This window comes from Hyaena hyaena, unplaced genomic scaffold, assembly GCF_003009895.1.
Source record: "Hyaena hyaena isolate Hyena2069 unplaced genomic scaffold, ASM300989v1 scaffold_322, whole genome shotgun sequence".
Taxonomy (NCBI): Eukaryota; Metazoa; Chordata; class Mammalia; order Carnivora; family Hyaenidae; genus Hyaena; species Hyaena hyaena.
Genome location: NW_024080954.1, coordinates 1,231,858 through 1,252,001, shown reverse-complemented (window position 1 = coordinate 1,252,001; position 20,144 = coordinate 1,231,858). Strand labels below are relative to the sequence as shown.

Sequence of the window (20,144 nt, the reverse complement as noted above, 5' to 3'; positions counted from 1 at the left end):
CTGGGTGGCTCAGTTGGTTAAGCGTCTGACTTTGGCTCAGGTCATGATCTCACGGTTCATGGGTTCGAGCCCCTTGTTGGGCTCTGTGCTGACAGCTCAGAGCCTGGAGGCTGCTTCAGATTCTGTGTCTCCCTCTCTCTCCGACCCTCCCTTGCTCACACTGTTTCTCTCTCAGAAATAAATAAAACATTAAAAAATTTAAAAAACTGAAAAGGTAAATTAAAAAAAATTGCAAATATCTCTTCCAGTGCAGTTTGAGGGAGACTACTACTTTCCTCATGACTGCCATGTGTTGTGACCTGAGGTGGAAACTGGCAGATGCATTCTCAGGCTGTGGCCCGACAAGACAGAATAGGATCTGAGAGGGAATAGCCCGTGTCAGCCTGTCACTCCACCTCAACTGACACTCAGGAGTGCTGGTAGTTTGTGCCATGTCTCCAGTGGGATCATCTACTGGAAGGTGATTTGGCAGCCGGGAACAGTTCAGATACATTTTTGCCCTCATCTTCCATCTACTCAGTTGCAGTCATGCAAGTGAAAAAAGATATTTTCTGAAAAATTTATGGGTTGCAAATGTTGGTATGAATGTGCAATTACAGTAGCAAAGGTGGACAGGGGGCTCCTTAGTGTGTTACATAACCCATAATTCTTCTTCAGGAATAATACTGCAAAACAAATGCAAATCCTGGCCCAAGCTTTCTTTTCTTCTTTTCTTTTCAATTTTAAAAATTTAAATTCTAGTTAGTTAAATTCTAACATACAGTGCAATATTAGTTTCAGGAGTAGAATTCAATGATTCATCACTTACATACAACACCCAGTGTTCATCACAAGTGCCCTCCTCAATGCCCATCTCCCATCCAGCTCATCCCCCCCACCATGCCCCCATTAATCCTCAATTTGTTCTCTATCTTTAAGAGTCTCTTATGGTTTGTTTCCCTCTCTGTTTTCTTTCCCCTACCCCTTCCAATATGCTCATCTGTTTTGTTTCTTAAATTCCACATATGAATGAAATCATATGGTATTTGTCTTTCTCTGACTTGCTTCACTTAGCAAAATATACTCTAGCTCAATTCACATCATTGCAAATGACAAGATTTTAGTTTTTTATGGCTGAGTATTATTCTATATATACACACACAATGGAATATTACGGATGGTATCAAAGCTTTACTTGGCCACAAGATAATCAATACACCAACCCTGTATAATATATATATATATTATAATGGAATATATATCACATCTTCTTTTTTTATATTTTTAATGTTAATTTATTTTTGAGAGAGAGAGACAGAGACAGAGCACGAGTTGGGAAGGGGCAGAGAGAGAGAGGGAGACAGAGAATCTGAACCAGGCTCCAGGCTCTGAGATGTCAGTACAGAGCCTGATGCGGGAATCGAACCCATGAACCATGAGATCATGACCCGAGCTGAAGTCGACACTTATCTGATTGAGCCACCCAGGCACCCCGTACCACATCTTCTTTATCCATTCATCAGTTGAGGGACATTTGTGGCCTGAGTTTTCTTGATTTCTCTTTCCTTTTTTTGTGGGATAGTAGATGCTATGGTCAGATTACAATTTGCAAAGTGGCTAGGCTGTAGTTTTTTTTTTTTCTTTCAATAACAGGATTAATTCCAAACCAGTAGATATAAACCCATCCTTCTTCTCTTCAAGTAATAAATCAATAAACATTTATTGGTTTAACTTTGAGGATACAATTATGAATACTAGTTTATAGCTAATGCATTCATGTAAACAAGCTAAGAACACACTATTTGTAGATTTCCAAAGCACAGTATCATTTCCATATAAGGCAGTCTTTTACACGAGGATGATTCACATTAGCAGTTTGTGAACTAGATGAGAAAGGTTTTCCATTTGCAAACAGGAGAATCTCTTGTGGTGGTGGTATCATATCATTTGGGTTCTGCCATTGCAGGCAACTCAGGGCAATAGCATTCCATGTTGTTCTTCCAGGCTCGTAGGCAGATATGTAATGGCAGTAGTGACTAACACTTGTCAAGTGCCTGAGAAAGCATATCTACATGTCCTAATCTCATTTAATAAACATAACAACTTTGTATTTGGGTAATATTATTTTCTTAATTTTATACATATAGTAAATGTTTGCTGAATACCATACTAAATCATAACATAGGGCTGGAAGCCAAGTTTCTTGACTTTAATTCCTCTACTCTTTTCCATTAAGTATGTGCTCAATGTTTATGGAATAAATCTAAGCAAAAAGTATTTACAATCATGTGTGAGATGACGTTACTAAAGGAACAGACTTCTTAGGAAAGGCCTCCCCAAAGAGGCTTCTTACCAATATACTTCAAACATCCATGCCATCTGGGTGGGCACAGGGCTTGTAGATGCTCATGGCAGCTAGGATGCTTTGGTGGGCAGCAGCTTGGGTATGTGTGTTTCAGTGGTTGCTTGGTACATGCGAAGTTCTTGAATAGTTAAGGGTTGGTGTGTTGATTATCTTGTGGCCAAGTAAAGCTTTGATACCATCAGGCAGTGCATTGGTAGTGAGAAACAACTGTTAACTTGTACTTAATGGACCAGCACTGAGTCAGAAAACAACAGCTTAAAAAAGTGGCAGAAAAATTTTGTACTGGTGAACCCAGTATAAAGAGGGTTAATTCTTGGTATTATCGAAGATAAGAGTATTTTTGTCCATCCCACAAATTTACCCTATTTCTTATTCTTTAAAATACTTTTTAATGCTTATTTATTTTTGAGAGAGACAGAGTGCAAGCGGGGGGGTGGGGGCAGAGAGAGAGGGAGAGACAGAATCTGAAGCAGGCTCCATGATCTGAGCTGTCAGCACAGGCCCGACACGGGGCTTGAACTTGCAGACTGCGAGATCATGACCTAAGCTGAAGTCTGACACTTAACCGACTGAGCCACCCAGGCGGCCCACACCATTTCTCATTCTTAGGTTTTGCAGGGGGATGAAACTCATGGCATATATTTGGGCTGTATAATCTGCTGACTGTATTGTACATAGAATCTTCTATATTATTTGCTTTCAGAAAGACTGTAAGATTTTCAGCATAAATTTTAGGACTAACTGGCCAATATAAAATACTTCTACAGGCCTGAAGTAATCATTTCAAGCACACAGTCCCAGGTGGGATCTGTGCTCAGATGGTTACTTAAGAATTGTACTACCTGGTGCTGTGTGCTTGTTAAAAAAAAAAGGCTACCCCATAACACTGTCTTCATCACAGAAATAGCAGTAAACAGAACAAGATGGCCTTCGAGAACAGGTCATATCAGGCAATATTATTTCAGGAAGACCTGATCTTAAGTTATTTCAGAATAAATCTAACACCAATCAAAAGGAGAAAAATAATAACAGGAAACGAGATAATAATAGGAAATAACTCCAGGAAGACTTGTTTTTAAATTGTTTTAGAATAAATCTAACGTAACCAAAAAGGAAGAAAATAATAATAGGAAATAACGTTAAATGGAGCTATGCCTAACCATCAGAAGATCCTTTTCTGGTAGCTGCCAGTGGCTCAGCCACCAGAGTTAAGTCCCCTTGCACCTTTTTCACTTCCTCTGTCACAGATGTCCCTTTAGTTGCTACTTCAAAACCCAGAATATCTTTTCACTGTAACCCCCAATACCCAAGTCCCTTTTGTGCTAAAGCTGTGAGTCTGCCATGAAGTATACAGCTCTTTGTTCTTTTTGTTATAGAGGTGCTCCCATCTAATATCTGCAACGAGATGTCTATAACAAGTAGCTACCACCTTAGAATGGGCACTGGCTTTGGCCTTAGTCTTATTCCACTTAATGAGCTAAGTGTTGATACTCAATAGTATGGAATGTTTTCAGGGATCAGAGTTCTTTGAATTGCTCTTGGCCTTGAATAGCGCTGGTCACACCATGAATCCCTCCAAAAGTTGGTCTTGGAGATGGCCCTCACCATTTTCTTAATGAAAGGAGTTTAATATTTGATACTCAGAATTCACTGAGAGTTTGAATCCATAGACCACAAATTGCATTTTGATACTTAATATCGAAAATTTGGGCTTTTTTAATGATGAGAATTTGCTTTTTAAAAAATATGTTTATTTAATTATTTTAAAAGAGTGAGAAAGAGAGAGAGTTCTGAAGGGGTAGACAGAGAGGGAGAGAGCAAACAGGCTCCACACCATTAGCACAGAGCCCGATGCCCGACTTGAGCTCACAAACTGTGAGCCAAAATCAAGAGTTGGTCACTTAACCAAGTGAGCCACCCAGGCTCCCCGGGAATTTCCTTTTTTTAACTGGAGCTTAACACTGAGAAATACTCCAATTCAGGATGCTTTTATTTCTCCATGTATTCTGAATACTTCCATAGTTAGCAAGGTGTGTATTATGTGCAAAATGGACAATTTCAACTAAAATGTATCCAGCCATTTATTTCATTAAGGTCTTGATCAATATATAATAAAAGGTATAGTGTCTTAAATTTATTTTATTTCACGCTGGAGATCTAGGGTATGTTCTTTTAAAGAACAGAAATAATACACACTCTTGTTTGCTTTTTTGTATATTTTTAGGCTTCAGACAATTTCGTCAATGACTCAGTGAATATCAACAAACTCACTGTGGACCAGCAAGAACTTTTCCTAGAAGCTTGACACCGTAGAAGATTTTTACTTTTGCATTTAAGACTAGATTTTTTAAAAATAGAGACATAACTTAACAAAGAACCTGTTAAGTACAGGTTAAACTTCAGTCCAAATAGCACAACTGAAATGGAAATCAATGAAAGTATGTTGCTTCCCCTCTGAAAGCCACAGATACGACCTTTGAAAACCTGCTACGTGGGTTATTCTGGCAAAAGAAATAAGCTGGTGACTAAGTGAGAAGTATATTAAGACTTTCCCACACACCGTTTAACACACAATACAGCAATTCTTATTAGTAATAAGGAGAAAAGGAAGGCTATTGGGAAGGAAGATAAAGAGCTGCCAGGCTGAACTCACCAACAACTGCATCTCAATGGGACAGGTACACCTGAATGTCTCAATAATTTAAGTATGTTAGAATTATCAGAGAGAAACAAAAAACTAAACTTAAAATTCAAATTGTTGCTTTGAAGCCTGGGATAATAAACTGTCCCCCCCACCCCCCACCCCTTGCTGGCTAGAAAAGCCTCCTATTTTCTCAGTTTACACAGTTTATCCCACAGTGAGTCATAGATTTTCATTTGCTCTCTACATATAAAAGGTATTTTAAGAATGTCACATGACTGCTCTCTTTCAGGTTTTCTACTTTCCTCCTTTCAAAATGTCCATTATTGCTTGTGGGGTGGGTGGGAGGAGTTGGGAACCAGATTATTAAACCACCAGATTTCTTTGTTTTCAATGGAACAATCTTGTAGACATTTACTCTGATAATTTAAGAAAAAAAATCCTAACCTTCTGGGGAATGTATTTCTGATTCTTATTCATTTTACTGCTGCCGTGCAGCCAACAAGCATACCGAGTTCTGCTTAACACAAGCCCTGACAAACAGTCCTTGTCCTTGACGAGGGTTCTAGTTCTCCCTGATGAAAACTAGATGAGAATTGTTCTGCTTCTGATGAGTGGCAGAACAATTGCAACAATTGGTAACTTAAATCTATGCTGCACAAACCCAACGACCAACTTATAAATATTTAAAATTGTTTATAAATGTTTGAGAGAGAGAGCGAGAGACAAAGAGAGAGAGAGCATACAAAGGGAGACAGAGGGAGACACAGAATCTAAAGCAGGCTCCAGGCTCTGAGCTGTCAGCACAAAGCCTGATGCAGGGCTTGAACACATGAACTGCAAGATCATGACCTGAGCTGAAGTTAGATGCCTAATTGACTGTGCCACCCAGGTATCCCCCCCCCCCCCATTTATAAATATTTTAATCACAATTTAAGAAAATGATATATTTTAATTTTGGTGAGAGTTTAGCACTCAAGAAATATTATGGATGATTTATGAGAGAACTTAACTTTGTTGGACCAAAGAGATGGGAAGCTGTTTAGACAGTTTAAAATGCTGTGGATTTTCACAAAACACCCTTTTGGAATGTCTTAAGGAATAAAATAAAAAGAAATACAGTTTATCTATTTCCCAAAGCACTCCCCCATCCTGTGACATTCTTATTAGGGCACATGTTTTTTTCTTTCTTAAATAGTTTATTGTCAAGTTGGTTTACATATAACACCCAGTGCTCATCCTAGGGCACATGTTTCAATGACTTGTTTTATGCATTCTTTATAATGCAGACAAGGTTTTTGCTTTAATGGAAAACTATGCCTTGCTTAGGGCGTACCTTTCCAAGTCACCAACTTCTGATTTTGTGGGGCTCTGCAGCTTTCTTGGCCTTTGAGCTACTGTACAACTCTGTAAGCTGTAGAGAACTGGTAGCAGTGGAAAGTAATTCCTGTCTATAGACACATAAGTTAATTCTGTAGACTGGAGCTTTAATTGACTTTCCTCTCACACTGTGGAAGAAGCCAGATTCATTTCAAAATTCCTGATCTTTACGTGGTAATGTTTTTCTTTTTTTTTTTTTTTAAATGTTTTATTTATTTCTAGGAGAGAGACAGCGTGAGCAGGGGAAGGTCAGAGATAGAGGGAGTCACAGACTGAAACAGGCTCCAGGCTCTGAGCTGGCAGTCAGCACAGAGCCCGACGCGGGGCNGCTCTGAGCTGGCAGTCAGCACAGAGCCCGACGCGGGGCTCGAACCCACAAACCGCGAGATCATGACCTAAGCGAAAGTCGGACGCTCAACCGACTTAGCCACCCAGGCGCCCCGTGGTAATGTTTTTCGATAGTCCTTTGAACTGGATATAACACTTACTGGTTCCCTCCTTAATAATGACAAACTTAAAAAACGGAGTTAAAATCTTTAGCATGTATTTGTATGAGAGTTATTACTTTCTTATTTGTTTGGTGAACTATCCCTTAATAATCATCTATTTATTTAATATCTTTTTTCTTTTTTTAAAAACTTTTTTGAAGTTTATTTATTTATTTTGAGAGACAGAGACAGCGTGAGTGGGAGAGGAGCAGAGAGCAAGGGAGACAGAGAATCCCAAGCAGGCTCCATGCTGCTAGTGTGGGGAGCCCCATGCCGGGCTCCAACTCACAAAATCGTGAGACTGTGACCTGAGCTGAAACCAAGGGACCAAGGGATGCTTAACTGACAGGAGCCCTCTTTAATAACAGTTTAAATGAAAAGTAGGTTTTTGTATGGATAGTTAAAAAAAAAATAACGTCCATTTATTTTTGAGAGAGGGAGAGAGAGAGACAGAGAGAGAGAGCAAGGGAAGTGCAGAGAGGAGACACAGAATCCAAAGCAGGCTCCAGGCTCTGAAATGTCAACACAGCGCCTGACACCCTGCTCAAACTCACCAACCTCAAGATCATGACCAGAGCCAAAGTCAGACGCCCAAACAAGCCACCAAGGCGCCTAGTAGGGAAAGTTTTGATATTAGGTGTCTATAATCTCTGATCTCACAGATGGTTATCAGTTTTCTCTTTTTCACTTGTCGTGCGACACTTTAACTTTCATACAGCTATTATTCCTTTTTCTTTTTTTAACCTCAGAGAAACTTTTTGATGAGTGGTAAACCAATGCAACAACTGGTAATTAAATTTGTGCTCCACAAAGTTAAGACAAACAAACAAGCCTATCAAGATTTTAATCAGTTAAAAAAATAATGTATTCTTATTTTGGCAACAATCTAGCACTCAAGAAATACTTCTGATGATTTATAAAAGAACTTCATTTTGTTGAGCCATAGAGATGGGAAAACTCTTTAGACAATTTTATAATTTCATATAACTCTCTTTTGGAAGTTAATGCTTTTATTGAGAACTTTCATAGATGATTCCTAAGAATCATTACACTATATTCAGAGGAAACATTTTGCAACATCCAAAAAACAAAACCAGATTTTTATACTCACTGTGCCCCACCAGAGAGCATCTGCATATGTAGAAAACTCTTTATTGGCATCCTTTTCCACAAGATAGACAAGGAAAGATGAAAAAATAAGAACCAAAAATCCTATGTACCAAGCCGTGATTAATTCCTAGATATAAAAGAAATGAAAGATTGTTAGAGATAAAAAATCTGTGTAAAAGGAAAAAAAATCTATGATACATTCTACTACTTTTTGGATGTTTATGATAATATTTATTTATTTATAGAATTTACTCTTTTTTTCTTTCTAATTTTTTTTAATGTTTATTTATTTTTGAAAGGCAGCGACAGACAGAGTGTGAGCATGGGAGGGGCAGAGAGAGATGGAAACACAGAATCTGAAGCAGGCTCCAGGCTCCCAAGCTGTCAGCACAGAGCTGGATGTGGGGCTTGAATCCGGGAACTGTGTGAGATCATGACTAGAGCTAAAATTGGACCCTAAACCGACTGGACCACCCAGGTGTCCCAAATTTGCTCCTTTTTAAATGTTTATTTATTTTTGAGAGAATGGAAGCTGGGGAGCCGCAGAAAGAGGGGAGCAGAGGATCCGAAGCAGGTTCTGTGCTGACAGCAGAGAGCCTGATGTGGGGCTTAAAATCACTCACCATGAGATCATGACCTGAGACAAAGTTGGATGCCACCCAGGTACCCCAAATTTGCTTTTTTTTTTTTTTAATTCAGAGGGTGTTCCAGTGAACAGAACAACTTCCTCAGTTATTTTTTTAATGGCTTTACAGTATTCTAAATGTATGGGCTTACTATAATTTATTTGAGGCATAAAGACTTTAAAATCATTATTTTTTGAGTATAGTTGACATACAATCTTACACTAGTTTCAGGTGTACAGCCTCGTGATTCTGCATCTCTGTATGTTACGCGGTGCTCATCACAAGTGCAGCCACAATCTGTCACCATACATACTGTTAGATTATCACTGCCTAGATTTCCTGTGCTGTCCCTTTTATTCCTGTGACTTAGTCATTCCCTAACTGCGAACCTGTATCTCCCTCTCCCTTTCACCCATTTTCCCTACCCTCCCAATCCCCTTTCTTCTGACAACCATCTGACGACTTTTAAATAATTCATTATACATTGTGCTTTCACCGATTTCTGAAATGACTAAGTTTGCTTGATGGGTTCTACTATCCCACAGCAATCAATGAAAAAGTTTCAAAAGTCTTGTTCTGTAATTCAGAAAGCAAATCTTACCTTGCTGTGAGCATAAACCACTGAACCTAGTAATTTCCAAGTGCCACCCCTTCGGTCCATGCGTACCATACGGAGGATCTGTAGGAAACGGAGACTTCTGAGTGCAGACGTGGCAAAAATATTACCCTGAGTTTTTGCAGAAACGACTGCTATTGAAGCGATAAGAACAATGGTATCTGAAAGAAACAGGTTGAAACAGTCATAAGTAGCAGAACTAGGAATAAATAGTGTTTCAGAAGGTTTCACTTTGATCTATTTGAGGCACAAAGAAGCAGATCCAACTCCAGCCTGGGATAGTGCTACTTGGGCTTTGTGACAACTGAAGAGTGAAAAGGGAAAGGGCAAAAGCTACTTAACTGCCTTAGTTCTGACCCCTTGGACGTTCTATGCATTACCTATGCAATTCTGAACCATTTGCTATGTAACCTTCAATGAATTGGATAGACAGTGGCCTTCAGAAAGTTCAGTGTAACAGGGAGCTGTTTGGCTGTGTGGTTCTGCATTCCCATCTGGCAGAAAGAACTTTTGCATCAGCCCCACCACGGGGGCTTCCTGGTTGATGCCACAGAGGCATCCCAGCCTGCACGGCTCTGAACATGCTGCTTGGTATAATCCTATCTCTTGTTTTCTTGCCAAAGAAGCTTGTAGCTCCTTTCTGCAAAAAAAATTCCCTACTGTGGAGGCTGCCACTTCATGTACTGTTTAACAAAGGCCTCAACTAAAGTGCATCCTCTAGGCTTTCTGCACAGGGTACTCTTTATACCTGGTCAATCAATTATATGTAAGTTTGGTATACAAGTGAAATAATAGTATATTTGTTACAACAGAGTATGTGATTATATACACTGTGCATTGCAAGGGAATGGATATTTGATGCTTGACATTGACATTTGGCTTAAAATGTATCTGCCCTTTTGTAAGCTAAAAGAGAGAGAGAGAGAGAGAGAGAGAGAGAGAGAGCGCGCAACTAATGAAAACATAGAAAAAAGAGGACTTAATTGCTCCAAGGGCAAATATCTGAGGGATGGAAAGTAGGCTCTGAAGTGGGAGAGTGAAGTGGGGATGAATGGTCTCCTATGGCAATTTTAAAATATGTTAGCTTGACCTTAACATTCTCAAATAACATTTCTTTCCCACTCCAAGTGGGTTGTGCATGACTGGACATTCACACTCCATAAAGGAGTTCCACTTCAAGGGCATTGGATTTATAATGTTTCCGTGACCCTCAGGATTAACTGCTGTACAAGTGTGCATTCATCATCCAGCTGAGTCCTTCTCCCCGTACTGAGCAAAGTCTGGTCTCCCAGTGTGGACTGAGCACATCGTTTGAATGACTCTCCTGGTCCTCCTTTTGGGTTAGGACTTGGAGTGGCTGGCGGTACAAAGGTCAGCTGATGGGCTTTTTCCATTCAGATCTGAACGCTATCGGACTTTGTGAGTAGGTACACAGGAAGCCACAGCACCTCCTTGAGTTACAGCTCTCTGCCGCTGTTGGAAATGAGAAGGAACTAAATGTGCTGACAGAGACACCAAAGACATATTTTAAGTGAGTAGGAAGACAGTTGCAAAGCTGTATATACAATGTGATCTTATTTTAATAAAAAATACATGACTAGAAAAATCATGTGAGAATATACACAGATTATTACCATTAATTCTCCCTCGGGGTAGAGTAGGTGAATATGTGGGTCAAGGGACTTTTTACTTTGAGTTACTAATTTCTGTAATATTGAATTTTATAATAATGAAAATGACTTTGCAAATCAGAAAAAAACTTATTTATATTAAAAATGTTTATTTTGAGAGAGAGAGAGAGAGAGGACACCAGAACACACAGGGGAGGGGGCAGAAGGTGGGGGAGAGAGAATCCCAAGCAGGCTCTGCACTGTCAGCACAGAGCCTGACTTGGGGCTTGAACCCATGAACCACAAGATTATGACCTGAGTTGAAATCAAGAGTCCTTTGCTTAACTAACTGGGCCAACAGGTGCCCCAGAAAAAAACTTTAGAAAAGAGTTAAGTGTAAAAACATCTCTTGGTCTGTACCATTTGAGGGATTTCCTCCTGAGATAAGTGATTTGCAGATAAAGACATTTCTTATATGGCCTTGTTAAATATATGTTTGCTTTTATTTCTCATTGTAATCCTGCTTCCTACCAAGTGTAGAGGAAAGAAAAAGGAACAATACCCCATTTACTATGTTAAAATATTTGAGATGGGAGAAATAAGTAAATGACTGGTAGGGATGCAGAAAATACAGCACTTAAAACTTTCTGTGTGCCTGGCACTTTCTTTAGTTCTGCATGGTTTTTTTTTTTTTTTGTATGAATATTTTATATGAATGTTCATGATTTCATCCTGATAACAATTCTGTTTGTTTGTTAGATCCTCTACAGACCCCATTGTACAGATGAGAAAAGTGAGACACAAAAAGCACATGCTGTATTAGTTTTAAAAGAATCAGCTATCAAGCTGTTAGACTACAGCACAAAAAGTATGAAACTCTGAAGTTATGTTAGTTTATTAGAGAAAAGCTAGACAAAGTAAAAGCAACACTACCAGTTTGAGACAATGTAAAAAATTATGCATAGTCTAAGTGTTTGAAGTCACAAAATATGCAAAGGTAACTATAGATGTGATTTAACACCTTCATTGTAATTCAGATCAGAGGAAAAAAGTCAGAGTTCAGTAAAATGAAATCATAGATGAGCGACCAAATGGTAAATGATGAGTGTAGTCATAACAATGTTTCTGGCTAGATGACAGTCCTCCACTGAATTTTGCTGTCAGTACCACCGAGAAATATTTCCCAGGCCAATATTTTAGAAGTCATGACTACTCTTTATTTTTATGTATGTAGTTATTATTTCTGTAGTCCTTTACTTCATAGATTATAGGTTCTACAACATTGGATACTTGTATCTGAAGTAACTAGAACAGTGCTTGAAACATAGTAAGCACTCAATAAATATTTACAGAATGAATTTAGGATAATAAATACCTAAAAGTAGCTTGATTTTTGTTCCGTTACCATATCAGTGTCTTAATAACTAGAATCATTATCTAAATTTTAAATTTACTCTTAAAAATACTCTTGAAAAAATTTTTAATGTTTATTTTTGAGAGATAGACAAAGCACAAGCAGGGGAGGGGCAGAGAGAGATGGAGACACAGAGTCTGAAGCAGGCTCCAGGCTGTGAGCTGTCAGCACAGACCTTGATGTGGGGCTCGAACTCACAAACTGTGAGATCATGACCTGAGCCAAAGTTGGATGGTTAACTGACTGAGCCACCCAGGTACTCCTAAAATACTCTTAAATTAATGAAGGGATTATTTCACTATTCCATCTAGAAGTCTACTGCAACATACTGATCCATAGCTATCATCCATTAAAGTTTATAACTCTCATTAAGATTTCCTTTTTTTTTTTTTATTTTTATTTATTTCTAGGAGAGAAAGAGAGAGAGACAGTGTGAGCAGGGGAGGGCAGAGAGAGAGGGAGTCACAGACTCTGAAACAGGCTCCAGGCTCTGAGCTGGCAGTCAGCACAGAGCCCGACGCGGGGCTCGAACCCACAAACCGCGAGATCATGACCTAAGCGAAAGTCGGACGCTTAAACGACTATGCCACCCAGGCGCCCCACCTTTTTTTTTTTTTTAAGTGTTTATTTACTTTGAAAGAGAAAGAACACACACATATACACGAGTGGGGGAGGGACAGAGAGAGAGAATCCAAGCAGGCCTTGTGTTTTCAGTGCAAACTAGACATGGGGCTCGAACCCACAAACCATGAGATCATGACCTGAGCTGAAACCAAGAGTCAAACTCAACTGACTGAGCCACTCAGGCGCCCCAACATTTCCTTTTTATAAAATTAGGTACGGGCAGTTTTTTTTTTTTTAAGTTATATTATTTTTTTTAATTAAAAGGTTTTTTTTTTTATTTGAGAGAGACATTGTGAGTGAGGGAGAGGGGCAGAGGGAGAGAGAGAGAATCTTAAACAGTCTCCATGCTCAGTGCAGAGAGGTAAGGGAAGCTTTTAAAGATAGTGACATAGGTGGCTCCCGAACTCCCCTCCTCCCATAGACACACTGAATAAACAGTTGCATGTGGAGTAATTCCCTTTGAAGGAAATCCAGAAACTAACTGAGGGAGTCCCACACATTTGGCAAATAAGAAAATACTCACATAGAAATGGGTAGAAAAAGCTGATGAGATACAATTTTGCCGTAAACATCACTCCTAGTACAGAGCCAAATGGGAGGTTACTCCCAACTCTCAGCTTCTCCCTGAGAGGCTAGGGGTTTGGATCCCACAGTTAACCTCCTAACTTTTACGGCTCCCAATTGAGGGACAAGTCTTCCAAACACCTTGCTATGAAAGCCAATGGGGACTGCATCCACAGGACTCACAAAACTATACCAAACAAAGAAGCAATTATTAATGGGTGTGAGCGCTGCTGTGGTATCACCCCAGGGCTCAGTACAGAAGGGACAGGCAGAAATGTCCATCTCTCAGGCTTTTTCTAAAAGGATTCTATTTACCTACTTAAAAAGATTTTATTTAAATTCCAGTTAGTTAACATACAGTGTAGTAGTAGTTTCATGTGTATAAGATAGTGATTCAACACTTCAATACATCACCCAGTGTTCATCACAAGTGCACTCTTTAATCCCTATCACCTATTTACCCATGCCCCTGTGACTTCCCCTTCAGTAACCATCAGTTTGCTCTCTATAGTTAAAAGCCTGTGTCTTGGTTTTCCTCCCTGTTTTTTCCTCTATGATTGTTTGCTTTGTTTCTTAAATTCCACATATGAGTGAAATCATATGGTATTTGTTTTTCTCTAATGGACTTACATCACTTAGCAAAATATTCATTTTGGTGAATGAATATTCATAACATAGCTCCATTCATGTTGTTGCAAATGGCAAGATTTCATTTTTTAAATGGCTGAGTAATAGTCCATTGTCTCTCTCTCACACACACACCACATTTCTTTATCTATTCACCTGTCAATGGACATTTGGGCTATTTCCATAATTTGGCTATTGTAGATAGTGCTGCTATAAACTTAGGGATGCATGTATCCCTCTACATTAGCGTTCTTGTATTCTTTGGGTAAATGTCCAGTAGTACAATTGCTGGATCAAAAGGTAGTTCTATTTTTAACTTTTTGAGGAACCTCCATTCTGCTTTCCGGAGTGGCTGTATCACCTTGCATTCCTACCAATAGTATACAAGGGTTCCTTTATCACCACATCCTCACCAGCACTTATTGTTTCTTGTGTTTTAATTTTAGCCATTCTGACAGGTATGAGGTGATATCTCATTGTAGTTTTGATTTCTATTTCCCTGATGAAATGGTGTTTGGAAAACTAGTCAGCAAAATGTAAAAGAATGAAACTGGACCACCTTCTTACACCATAACAAAAGTAAATTCAAAATGGATGAAAGACCTAAATGCGAGACCTAAAACCATCAAAATCCTAGAGGAGAACATAGACAGTAACCTCTTTGACATTTTGACATTGCAACTTCTTTCTCTGTATGTTTCCTTAGGCAGGGAAACAAAAGCAAAGATAAACTATTGGGACTTCACCAAAATAAAATCTTTTGCACTGTGAAGGAAACAATCAACAAAACTAAAAGGCAGTTTACAGAAAGGGAGAAGATATTTACAAATGACATATCTGATAAAGGTTTGGTATCCAAAATATGTAAAGAATTTATAAAACTTAACAGTCCAAAAAACAAATAATCCAATTAAAAAAGGGGCAGAAGACATATAGATGTTTTTCAGAGAAGACCTACAGATGGCCAACAGACACATAAAAAGATGCCCTTTTTGAGAGAGGCAAACCATGAAAGACTCTTGAATGCTGACAAAAACTGAGGACTGATGGATGTGGGGGGGAGGGTGGGATGGGCATGGAGGAGGGCACTTGTGGGGATGAGCACTGGGTATTATGTGGAAACTAATTTGACAATAAACTATTTGTAAAAAAAAAAATCTAAACAATATAATGGTAAATACATTTTGCAGTGCCAGAACTGAGAATTCTAAGACAAAGTAACACAAAACAACAGAAAAAAAATCAGGTAACATTGCTTCATTATTAAAATTTTGAAAAGAAAAAAAAAAAAAAGATGCCCTTTTTGCATACTTTAAAAACAACGGCCTAAGGGTCAGGCTTCAAATTTAGCATATCATGATCATGATCACACATCATGATTAAGTAACAGTTATTCCAAGGGTGCAAGGATGGCACAGCATCTGTAAATCAATCACTGTGATATACCGCATTAAAAAAAATGAAGGGTGAAAGTCATATGATTATCTCAATAGGCAGAGAAAAAGCCTTTGACAAAATCTGACATCCTTTCATGATAAAAGTTCTCAACAAAGTGGCTATAGAGGCCATATATGACAGCCCCACAGTTAACATCATAGTCAAACTAAGAAACAGATTCTTAACTATAGGGAACAACCTGATGGTTACCAGAGGGGAGAGAGGTGGGGGGATGGGTGAGATAGATGACAGGGATTAAGGAGTCCACTTGCTGTGATGAGCACCGGTGGGTGATGTATGGAAGTATTGAGTCACTGTATTGTATACTTGAAACATATAACACTGTACTAACTGGAATTGTAGTAAAAACTTAAAAAAAGCAAGATCAACTGTACACCTGAACTTGGTGAGATGTATTCTGTTGCTACAATTATACGACATAATGCATCTATTAGAAAGTATATTTTACTATACCTGGCTTAATTTAAAATCATTATTGGAACAACAAAAACTTATGGATTGAACAAAACATGGTTGAACACTTTTAAATTAGTAATTGTAAGTACATATAGATTCTGTAGAGGAAAACTACAAAGGGGGAACATCTTGACTCCTAAAAACTGTCTGGAGACTTTAGGCTTTTTAAATTTTTGCAAATTATGTCAGAGTCTCAGAAAGTTTCCCCTGATAGTGAACATAAGTTTCCTTCTTGCACTTTAAACTTATTTCATCTGTTATCTCTGGGAAAAACTGAAGTGCAACAAATATAATATTCCTCCCCCACTACCTTTTTTGTTCTAAACCCTTGAGCTGTTGTTAGTGGCCTCATTATAAGCTAAACTTTGGATGATTTAAGTAAAATCTTTCTTTATGTTTTAAAATCATAAAAATAGTAGCTGCTATAAAATATCAAAACACTGGACATATGCAGCATAAGGTAGAAAGGAGCTTTATTTAGTTAGCTAATTATTATTAATGAATTAAAGGTTACTTTGATTTTTGCTCTTAAAATGCTGAAATAAACAGTTCTATACACATATTTTTGTAGGTTAAGGATAAATTCCTAGAGATTGGATTGCTGGGTTGAATGTTGACACATTTTGAAGTTTGATATCAAAATGCCCTCCAAAGGATGGTACCAATTGTTACTAACAACATATGAAGTTAATTTTTTTTCTGTTTATTTGCTAATACAAACTAATGGTAATAAAAATAACAGTAGTACAGGGTGCTTGGGTGGCTTGGTCAGTTAAGTGTCTTGACTCCTGTTCAGCTCAGGTCATGATCTCTCTCTCTCTGGCCCCCACTCGACTGCATTTGCTCGCTCTTTATCTCTGCCTCTGTCACTCAAAATAAATAAATAAACTTAAAAAATATAAAATAATAACAGTAATAGTAACAGCTAACAGTAACAGTTTACTACCTGATAGATCTTGTTCTAAGCATTTTTAGGTATTACAAGGAATATTATAAATTTATAATCTTTGCCAACATGATAGCCAAAAACATCACTTTTTAATTTTTTGTTACTGATTCTAGATTTCATATTATTTAGAAGTTGAAGAAGTCAGGACATCTAGAAAGACTTTGCCCAAGATTATAAAAATATTTTCCTAGAGTTTATTTTGGTGTATTTAGATGATCACTTAGTTCACATATTGACTTTTACTATTCAGGATGGCCCTTGTGGCAAAGTTACCTAGCTGTCTGTCTCAGACTCTTGCTTCTCTTCTGGGGTGTAGAACTATCCCTGGGAAGAGGCAGCCCACCCAGGGACACCAGTTTGCAGGTTTGCTCGCCTCTGGTTGGGGTGACCAGACTTTTAGCTAATGGAAGGTGGGTGGAAATGATGTGTGTCACTTCCAGGCTTAGGTGAAGCAAGAGCCTTATGCCCTCACTTTTTTCCTTTCTGCCAGTGGCGTGTTGGTACTAAGCATGTCCCTAGGACCCATGTGCAGAAGAAGGCAGGGCTTCTGTCAGCCTGGGTCCCTGAATGACCGAATGGAACAGAGCCTTCACCCCACACTCCACAGCCAACAAGGAGTATGTTCGCTGAATGATTACACAGGAAGAAGTAAACTTTTATTTTGAGAAGTTACTGAAATTTGAGGATTTGTATAACAACTAGCATTACTCTATATAATCTTTAATTTCTAAGGAATGTGTCTGTTTCTGTGGTGAAGTCGAGAACTAATCTTACTTTTTATCCTATATGATAGTCCATTTTTCCAATATTACATAAATAAAAATCTACCCTTTTCCAAGTGTTTCCATATATTCATTGAGAGGTCTGTTTCTGGATTCTAGCCTCTTTTGTTCTTCCTTCCTTCCTTCCTCTTTCTTCCTTCCTTCTTCTTCTTCTTCTTTTTTTTTTTTTTGAGGGCTAGAGGGAAAGAGAGTGTGAATGGGGGGGAGAGAGAGAGAGAGAGAGAGAGAGAGAAAATCCTAAGCAGGCTCCACACTCAGTGCAGAGCCAGTCTCAGGGCTGGATGCGGGGCTTGATCTCACAACTGTGAGTTCATGACCTGAGCTGAAATCAAGAGTCAGACACTTAACATACTGAGCCACCCAGGTGCCCCTTTATCCTCTTTAATTGCCTATTCCTGCATCAGTGTGACACTAGACATTAGTGTAAGGTCCCTTCAATGTTACCCTTTTAAAAAAAAAATTATCTGTTATTCTAAGCCTACTTATTTCCCAGGCAAGTTTGAGAATAAATTTATGAATTAAAAAAACCTCTCAGAATTCTGAGACAGATTGCAGATTAAGTTTATAAATTAACATATTCTTCTTTCTTGCCTCCCTTAGCCTCTATCCGCTGCGTTGTTTAGCTGTGTTGATTCTGCCTCCAGAATATGTCTCACCTCTATTTTCTTCTATTTATCCTGTCCCCTCCCTTAATGCAGGCCTATGCTACCTCTTTCCTGGCCATCCTTACAATCTCTGACTTGATTTTCACTCTGTTATCTCTCCTTTCTTTCAACTATTTTGTATTCTAAAGCAAGATTCAAGTGTAAAAGTGATTATATCACTTTTCTGATCAAAACAATTTTTTTCAATACCTAGGACAAAGTTCAAATTCTGATGCCCAGCATTCAACGTGCTTTTCAAAATGCTGCTGCTCTACCTAGAAAGCCCCTTCCTGAAGCCTGCTTTCACACTTCTAGTGCCCGGAGCCCCAACAAGTACTTCTGTCATAGTCTTTACTACATTATAGCACTGCTCTGTTTATCTGCTAGTCTTTTATCTGCTAGCCTGTTTATCTGCTAGTCAGTAACTATAAGAAACTGAAGGCATGCAAAAGCACTTATATGTCCTTGTAACTTCAGCACCTAGTTTGGTACCTACCATAGTGGAGGTGTTCAATACTTATTTGATGAGAGATTATTTGATGGGTTGTTTGCTTCTAGTAAGCAAAGAAATAGAATGGCATTTTATTATTTCAAGAGCCTTAGAAACAATACAGTTAAATAGCCCATATTTTGCAGTTGAGAAGCTGAGGTACAACTATATGAAAGTTAAAAATTTCATATGCTTAAAAAAGTCCCACATAGGTTGAAATGCAAAAAAACAAAATTGGAAAAAAATATTTGCAGCATACATGATGATAGACAAAGAGTTAATATCCTTAAAATGCAAAAATAAACTCATAAGAAAACATGATGGTAGAAAACTGGACAGAAGGCACAGATAAAAATTTACCTTAGGAAGAAGTAAAAATGGTGAAAAATATATGAAAGGAAGTTCCTAATAATTTATTAAGAAATTATTAATATTCTTAATAACGGTAGCAGGCACCATTTTAATGTATCAAACTGACAATGTTTAAAAAATGAAAAGTCAATATTAGCAAAAAGGAAGAGCAAAAGCGTTTTCATAAAAATTTTGTGCAAGAATAAAATGGTCTAACTTTTTTGAGGGAGAATTTTAGCATTATTTGCCTCAAGTATTAACTACCCTAGACTTGTTATTTCAGTAATTTTACTTCTAGAAATGTAACCTAATGAAAAAATTGCAGTTGTCAACAAAGATTTGTGCAAGAATGCTTTTCATACTAATAACGTAAAAATTAGGAGTCCCTGGGTGTCTCAGTTGCTTAAGAATTTGACTTTGGCTCAGGTCATGATCTCATGGTTTGTAGGTTCGAGCCCTGTGTTGGGCTCTGTGCTGACAGCTCAGAGCCTGGTGCCTGCTTGGGATTCTGTGTCTCCTTCTCTCTCTGCCCTTCTGCTCATGCTCTGTCTCTCAAAAATAAACATTAAAAATTTTTTTAAAAATGTAAAAATTAGATACAATCCAAATTTCTAATAAAAATGGATTCATAAAAAATGCTACAGTCTAGATATTCCAGAGCAAGCACTACGGGAGCTCATCTGCCTGAGTTCCAGTCCTGGCTCTGCCTCTTATCAGCAGGGTTACCTGGATAAGGTTACAGAACTCTCTGCCTCCATCTCTTTATTTGTAAAATGAGAGTCACAAAATTACCTATTTTATAGACTTGTTGTAAGAACTAAATAAGTTCATGCATTTGAAAGATCTTAGTATAGTGCTGATGCACAATAAATTTTATCTAATTTATTATTAGTAGTAGTATTACCATGGAAAACTATGTAATCACAAGACATCATGTTTTAATGCTTATTTATTTATTTATTTTGAAAGA

The 20,144-nt window shown here is 38.2% G+C and overlaps 1 protein-coding gene across 2 annotated transcripts in view; it reads right to left on the bottom strand.

Moving 5' to 3' along the window:
* KCNQ5 (potassium voltage-gated channel subfamily Q member 5) overlaps positions 1-20,144 on the bottom strand; it is a 542,946-nt gene that overhangs the window by 99,876 nt on the left and 422,926 nt on the right. For both annotated transcript variants that reach the window (XM_039248929.1, XM_039248928.1), the window contains exons 4-5: positions 9,191-9,366; positions 7,965-8,090 (exon numbers count right to left, since the gene is read on the bottom strand). In XM_039248929.1, coding sequence (XP_039104860.1) covers positions 7,965-8,090; positions 9,191-9,366 — 302 coding nt within the window. The remainder of the gene's footprint in view (positions 1-7,964; positions 8,091-9,190; positions 9,367-20,144) is intronic.